Genomic DNA, 8,373 nt, shown 5'->3' with positions numbered 1-8,373 from the left:
AGCATTATAACACAGATGTTTGCTGTGGGAAGCAAATGAAAGCTGGCCTATTCATTGCATAGTATTCCTCTCAAAGCCCTACAGCCAGCCTGTTTGTAGTCTGCTTTGGCTTATGAGTGAGTGGGAGCATTTGTGCTGCTGCACTGACTGACATTTGTAGAGTGTGAGTGCAGATGTCCATGTTTGTTTGTTTTTCACTGGATTGTTCTAACCAGTTGAAAACCTCTTCCTTTCTTCTTTTTGTGTTCATCTTCTAGGAATCGTCTCAGAGCTCATCAGTGGTCTTTACTTGGCTTGGAGGTCTGCTAGAAGGTTGGACCTCCTGCCAGCATGAAAGGGTTGGGGACCAACCGTAACAGACACCTGTCTGATTCCTGTGAACCTTCACCAGGCCATCCAGACGCCCTGTACAACCAGAGGACCAGCACCCTGCCGCGTAGCCCTTACCTGCTGAGCCCCACGATGGACCACTACGGCACCATGGACCCTCACATGTATCAGACAGCAAATCCAGGCTCCCTCCCACCAGACTGCATGCTGCCCCTCAACAACCAGCTGTCCAACAGCAGCACCTTCCCCAGAATTCACTACAACTCCTACGACCAGTCAGACTTCTCCCCACCTGGGGACAGCATTGGCGGGATAAGTACTGGCACCATGGGCACCTCCATGTCCATGGGCATGGGAGCAGGCATGGGAATGACAGGGCTGAGTGCTCGAACACCTATGATTACAAGTGGCTCAGCAACTATATCACATCACATGACCAAGAACCAGGCACCTCCCAGCCTGCTAGAGTTTGATAAACAGCTACCTGGAGGCCGTGATGGTTTCAGCACTTTGCAGTTTAGTAGAACGTCTGCTGTTACAGCAGCCAAGCAGCGTACAGACAGTCCAGGCCGTATCCGTTACATGCTGCACTCTGTTCAGAAGCTCTTTGCAAAGTCCCAGTCCCTGGAGAGCCAGCACATGAAAGGAAATGTCAACGGACGCTCCACTGGCAGTGGTGGAGGCTCCTCCGGCACAGAAGATGGAGGGAAGCACAATCGCAGATCCAAAAGCAAAGACAGGGGTACAAAATCAGAGGGGACTGCCAAACGACGGCCACGCTCCAACATGTCAGGTTATTGGAGCTCAGACGATTTGGACAGCAGTGATTTAAGCAGCTATCATAACACCATGGCCATGATGACTCTGGGACGTCCAACTGGTCAGGACAACCAGGGAGGGCAGAGTAGATACATCCACAGTGGCTACAACACTATCAGCACCTCCAAAAGCAGTAGTGACATGAAGTATCCAGCACTTCCAATGCCAGGAGGTGGGGGAGGTGGAGGATTTGGTGATTCAGGGAGATTAATGATGAATGATAACGAATATATGAAAGGAGGGTCATGGTCCACACTGACCATGGGCCAGCCAAGACAAGTGATCCAAAAGGGTTCGGCTACTCTGGACAGGTCAATGCTCAAGTCCAAGTCCTGCCAACAGGAGCTAACCTGCAACTACCTGCAGGTTGGACGAAGGGTTAGTACAACATTAGGTGGTAATGTGTATTAGGGGTATTAGGTGAATAATAACACTTTATATTTTATGAAAATATTCAAACTCATATAAAAGTCCATATACATAGAAAGGTTAAAATACCTATTAAATACCTCTTTTAAGAACCATGTTCATGCTGATGTTATTCATTTGATGATGCCTGCAGGGTGACTGGAGTAGCTCATTAGGACGCAACATTGGTGCCAATGAAATCCCGTGCCGGCGGATGCGCAGTGGCAGCTATGTGAAAGCCATGGGAGACATGGAAGACAGTGACGACTCAGAGGGAAGCCCCAAACCCTCGCCAAAAACTGCTGCTCGTCGCCAGAGCTATCTCAGAGCTACGCAGCATTCTCTGAGCGACCAGTTACCCCCGCGCAAGTAAGACAACAACTAGCAGTAATACTTCTTATTATTTTCCTGCAAATGATGATACAGGTTGTGCAACTATTAAGTATTGCTTTCCCTTATCAATTTAATTTGTGTCTTGAAACCTGCAGATACTGATTGGACAACCCATAAGCATAGAAAAATGATATATGGTACTATTTTCTGTGCATACAGGGAGAAAATCTGTCACAGTCATCCTTGCTATAGCAGCATGAACACAAACACTCATGTACACACAATCCACACTGTGTCTACTCACACTTTGAATTAAGTGGTGTCAGACTCCCTGTTGTTCTCCACATGGCAGCCTTACTACCAAACCTTGTCTGTGATGCATTTTTCTTCTGTTAGACCTGCAAAACTTTAGCCTGCTAATGTGATACACACAATAGTAGTAAAGTTTACATTATGACAGTGGCTTTTGATCCACTTCAGCTGAAAATTCTCCATAAATCTACTTTAAAAAATGGAATCATCTTTGATTGTGTGTTTTCTAGAGCAAAGATGCTATTCAGAACCAATGGGACTACGCTAAGTTGAATTTGCAGCAGAACTGAAAATGTATTCATACTCCAACATCTGTATCAAGGGTGTTTTTAAGGAAATTTAACCAAAGAGACAACTACTGTGTTTTATAATGTTTACTAGGATTCAGGGCCAAGAGTTTATTCTGCACAGTTTTAAAGAGACTACCAACATGCCCTGAAGTGAAAATATTTTTGCAGAAGATATATCTGCAGTCTGAGAAATCTGTCTCTGTGGATTTCGGTTTGTATCTGACTGTCCATGGGGAATTGCTTAAGAAATGTAGGAACTAAATAGTTGAATTCATTGGGATTGACCAGGCTTTTTAACTAGATGCATTAAACATTTCATGGCTACAATGTATTGCAGAGCCATTTGTTCTTCTGTCATTTTAAGGAAGTTGTAAGGCTAAGGTTTGTATGAAGGCTAGAGGCTGCAGGGATTGTGTGTTCCTGCTCTTAAAACTGTTAGATAACCTCAAGACTGTGTAATGTATCTGTTTAGAAACTTAAGGATGTATTCTTCCCTTAAGACTTCTTGAATTTCTAACCCCCTGATAATCCCTGACCATCCAACCCCACTCTTTTCCGCTCTGCTCCACCCTGCTCGCCGTTAGCAGCAGAACCCTGGATTACTCCTTGTTGCAGGGGGAGCTGGATGCCCTGTGGTCTCCTCTCCACAGTGTGTCCTCTCTGCACCAGCTGGGCAGGTCAATGAGCAGGTCAGTGGTAGATGTGTAAGCCACGTCTCAGGGGTGTGGTGCAAAACGCTTAAGTCTCTTTGGATCATTCACAATCAATGATTCTGCACCACACCCCTCAGATTTCTTTAAAGTCAATGGCAAGGGCAACTGCCAAAATCATGCTCTGCTGCCAACTACTGCCAACCTGCTTTAAGCTTGTAAAACCATCTGCCCAGTGCTTTCAGGTGAAAAATGAGTTTGACACTACTCCAAAGGAATAAGGAGAACTTCTGCGTCCATATAGAGTACTGCATGGCAGCACACTGCCATGTTACTGTCACTGTGTGCCAACAAAGAGGGAAACTTCAGAGCAGCTGATCAAAACAAACCGTTCTTTGCCCTGGCACCATGATGGAAGAGAGAGCTGTGCACATGCTGCACCTGACATTACTAGCTTTGCATGCCAAGATGCTACAAATGAGATGTAATCCAATACAATCCATTTTGGATTTTAATGGTCCATAAATGAAAGAGGAAATGAAAAACATTTCTTGATCAGCAACTTTTATTTTCAATTTTTGTTAATTTTCTTCCCATTTTCTCCTCTGCTTCCTTGAAATCATACAACATATTAACTCCAACCATCCTTATATCCTCTACTGGCTTTAGTTTGTCATATCCTTAACACATACCTTTTATCTTTTTTTTCTCCTGTCTTAGCTGTCTTCCATCTCTCAGAGAGCTCTCCAACAATCGCAGCCTGGACAACCTAGACTGCATTGGTGGTACAGTGTCATCTCTGCCACCCTGGGATGACGATGACTTTAGCCAGGCCTGCAGCACCCTGGGCAGACGTAGCTGTATGGGACAGGTCAGTGCCATCCTAGTCAGAACAGATAAAAATAATGATGAATTCCTGTGCACTTACCCCCTTCCTAATGAGTTCAAAAATACATTTGAACTTGTTGGAAATCTGTATTACTGAGCTTCCAGCAAGCTTTCCCACTTTTACATCTGGTACAAAGAGGCCTTTGTCAACCTTAAGCCACTAATGCTCATTTCCATAGTGTAATTTGCATATTTACTGATAGAGCTTGATTGACTGAAAAAAAATGTGCTTCCACTGAACAAAAAATCTTGAATTTGTCTCATATGAATGTTATGAATGTTAAAGCCAAATGAGTGTCATTGGTAGTGTGGTTTCTATTCAGCATTTACATAAGAGCTTTTAGCCTCCCATTGACAAGGTTACTGAAATGATGAAATACTATGCGAAGTGGTGTCGATCATTTTCAATGAACCTGTCAAAAGAGGCAGCATATTCTATTAGAACCAGATTCTCACCCAGTCTCTGACAGTTCACCCCTTTCATTGAATGCATTATATGAATGTATCGCTTTTAATTTGCATGTACAGCCGCACACAGCAGAAAGTTGATATGCATTTATATCCATACATACAGTTTGAATCAGAACAACAGAAAATCATTCAAACCTAATTTTATGCAGAGATCATAACTGTATGATCATAAGGACCACGTTCTTTCTTTCCATAGTCTTTGAGCTGCCTTCTCTAAAGTGTTGTATCTCTTAAATAACTTAAACTACTCTAAAATAACTGCTCAAAACACGTGTTGAATATGGTGCATGAAAACTTGAGACCTATTACTTGCAAGGCGGCTTCCCATCCTCCCATATGAGTCTGAGCAATTACTGTAAGGGTCCCTGAGTTGGCGAGGCTGTCTTTCTTCTTCCATTAGGTGGCATGGCTAATGGTTAAAACGAGAGGGGTTCATGTGCCAAAAAACATGTATGAAACATGACTGAGCCTCTGAATAACACATAAGCAAGCTGAAAGAAGCACCATCATGTCAGTGTGAACAGAGAACCAAGAACAACAAACCCAGAGGGAGTTTGATTTCACTTTTTTTCTGAAAGTCACCGCTCAACCACATATCTAATGAGTTTATATTTGATATCTGCTTTGTTGATGTTTACAGTGTTGCATATGTAATTTTATCATATCCAGCACATTGTGTTTCTCACAGTTGTGTTCTAATTTACAGTTACAGTATGTGGTAAAAACCTCACTCACATTGTACTGTTTTTCTTCTTCATCTTCATACAACTCTTTTCCTTTATTTCTTTCAGCTACGGGACCTAGATATGAGTCATTACGAGGATCGCAGCTCCGAGTCCACATTCAGAGATTCCCGTTCCCACTCTCAGGACAACCCAGAGCCTCCAGACCTTCCCATGCCGACATGCTTCCGATCCCGTAGCCACAGCTACCTGAGAGCCATTCAGGCTGGCTGTTCCCAAGATGACGACACAGCATCCATGGACTCAGGCTGTTCACCACCTCCAACCGACCCCACTGTTCGCACCTACAGCACCAGCACTGGTGAGTCACCAGCTGAAAATCAGATGATGAAATTTGTTACTGTTGCTTCATTTTAAGGAGGGCAAAATCAAAAGTTCTTACCATGATTTTTTTGTGTGCAGCCAAATTTACATCTGATTTTTTTATAACACAGAGAATGTCTATAGAATGCATCTATCTGAGTTACATTTCATGGTTAAAACTTGATCATTTTTTGGGTACTTCCAAGAGTGATATACTCCTCTTACCTTTAGTGCTTGTCCTTTTTGTACTTTTCATAACTTTACTTTGAATGCTTTCATGTTTTTGGTCCTGGGTGTGACATTTCTCCAACATGCACACACCAGCATTTTTTTTATTTTTATTTTTTAAGCTCAAATGCAGCCTTTTTTGCCCATGCTAGACGACCTTTCTACACATTTGAGGACATGGAAAGAACAGTTTGCCTCTTACCTAAAAGCAACTGGCTTGGACAAAGCCCCAAAGGAGAAACAACTTGCAATTTTTCTTCAGCGTTTTGGGACTAACAGACCACGCCTCCTACACGCACACACAGGTAATAAATTGAAACGTTACCCTGATTTTTTTTTTTTTTTTCATGAATGTAACCCATCAAGATCTACAAAATGAAAAAGTCTTTGTCAGTACAAGCTGCTCTTCAAGCTTGCATAGCTCCAGCTGAATTTTCAAACTTCTATCCTGTCAGAAGTTGGGCAAGCTTTCCTCTGAGAATTAGTGTGATGAAGAATAGTCTAATGAAGGTTTAAACTCATTGACTTTTTGGCTTTATTCTAAGCTCATTGGTTTACCAGGGGTAGGAAGTAACAAAATACCTTTACTCAAATTACTGTAATTGAGTAGTTTTTGGGGGTACTTGTACTTTTTTGAATACATTTTAAAATCAGTACTCTCACTTCTTCTTAAGTAAGTTTTCACCAGAGTAACTATACTTTTACTTAAGAACAATACACTTGTACTTAATCTGCAGACGTACATAGCAAGTGAATGATTCCACATCACATCCTAAAACAGCTGTTGTTCATGGCAAAAACTGGAGTGATGATATCACAGCCTTAAACAGAGTGAACTGCAGAGTTATTTGACAGTGTTCATCCACCAGTGTTAGTTTAACTCAGTAAAGAGTCGATGGATCTAAACTCTGCCCTTTGCAGTTTAAATTCTGGGGTTCCCCATACCCTTGGCCAGAGTGTTTAGATGTGTTTTATATGTGTTTAGTTGTGTTTGGATGTTGTCTGTTCTACAGTGATCCCTGCTTGGGTTCTCTTGGCCATGTCACTGGTGGATTGTTGTTTTTATCTGAGACACATTTGCACCATGAGTGAAGTTACCAACTGAGTTGGGGTGACATAAGCTGTTTCTAAAGGAAAGTATGAATAGTGCCTGTTCTTCATCAGTCTGCACTACCCTGCTTGGAGGTTGACAATGCTTTGTTCTTGACTGAGGTGATTTACCTTGCCACAGATTTTCAAGAGTTACTGCAGTTCTGTCAAATAGTAAAATAACTCACACTTTCAAAGGTTTAGTTTAACTATATGTAGTGTGGACCAATATAGACACTTTTAAAGTATAACATTTAAATCTACATGAGTTTAATTAACACTTTCAGTTTTTAAATTTATTATGGTGGCTTGCTTTACCTAAACAAGCTGGTTGGAGCTTTATTCTCTTTTTGTTTGTGCCAATAGAGAGAGATCATATTTTATTATATTACTTATCAGAAGTTACTTTGTTCTCAGTTCTTAAGTAATTTGAAATTAGATACTATAGTACAGCAGTCGTGTATTTTTCTGCCTCTGGGGTTTAGCAACATCTGTTTGAATATCATTATCAATACCATGGAGCATCCACTTTGTGGCGCTCTTTGTCACGGTCTTGACAGATCATAAAGCTTGTGCTGCCTTCAGGCAAATCTTATTTTAGCGCTCTGGCTTCTTTGTGCTACCGACTCAAAATTCAAGATTTTCAATCCGATTGTTTCTACTTTATTCACATATTTCAACAACCGTTTTGTGCTTTTCTTGCTGTGTGTTAGTTTACTTTCTGCAATGTTTGAGATAATAAGAACACAAGTAAAATAATTTCCCCATTTAACCGATAGAGACAACAACTGGAGTTTCCCTTTTCCAAAACCCGTAAAGACATAAAGGATTTCTGCTGCCCGTGACAGACACAGTTAACGACGTTTGAAATGAGCGTATGCAATGCACTTAACGTACATAAAATCAACGTTAAAGTCGAGAGCTCGAGTGTCCGAGGCGTCCCTGAAGGCATCAGCAGACACGCCTCCCTTGGGCTTTAGACACAAACAAAAAGCACAGCACCTGGCATTTCATTCCCATTTCCATTGCTTTGATAAAAGCTGTGAAATTTGTTCAACTCACCTGGAAATAATACGAAGAGTAGATTCAACCGACTGTTCTTCTTTCTGCTGTACTGACCGCAGGGTAAGTTTTTACGGGTTACGGTTGTTACCACAACAGTTGCGGTTACTAGTAACTACACTTTAATTATTTTAAGTTTACCGCCAGCCTAACTTGTTTAGTACGTTTTCACCTCAACTACTTATATCTTCTCTTGTTTCAACAATATTCACAGCTTATAGGTTAGTTGCGTCGGAGACGGGGTTGAAGATTAAATGTGCGTGTTATCGATGAATGAGACAGTATAAATTTGAACAGGTGTAACTGCCATGGTCAGAAGCGTTGCTATGCAAAAATTTCTTGTGACTCCAACCGCTCAACAAGTCAAGTCAACCCCCCTCTCTTTGACCCGCTTTGTATTCCCTCTGTCTTTGACCTTCTGTGTAGAAAATGCGGCTCAGTCATGTT

At 41.8% G+C, this 8,373-nt stretch overlaps 1 protein-coding gene across 1 annotated transcript in view; it reads left to right on the top strand.

Annotated features, from left to right (window-relative positions):
- Positions 1-330: 330 nt before the first annotated feature.
- Positions 331-8,373, top strand: part of dlgap4b (discs, large (Drosophila) homolog-associated protein 4b) — a 33,320-nt gene continuing 25,277 nt past the window's right edge. Inside the window, exons 1-4 of the mRNA XM_041816317.1 lie at positions 331-1,551; positions 1,712-1,926; positions 3,863-4,013; positions 5,293-5,545. Of these exons, the coding sequence (XP_041672251.1) occupies positions 331-1,551; positions 1,712-1,926; positions 3,863-4,013; positions 5,293-5,545 (1,840 nt within the window). The remainder of the gene's footprint in view (positions 1,552-1,711; positions 1,927-3,862; positions 4,014-5,292; positions 5,546-8,373) is intronic.

The sequence above is a fragment of the Cheilinus undulatus genome, linkage group 3, assembly GCF_018320785.1.
Source record: "Cheilinus undulatus linkage group 3, ASM1832078v1, whole genome shotgun sequence".
NCBI classification, from domain to species: Eukaryota; Metazoa; Chordata; class Actinopteri; order Labriformes; family Labridae; genus Cheilinus; species Cheilinus undulatus.
The sequence above is the reverse complement of the archived record's forward strand: the minus strand, read 5'-3'. Positions and strand labels throughout refer to the sequence as shown.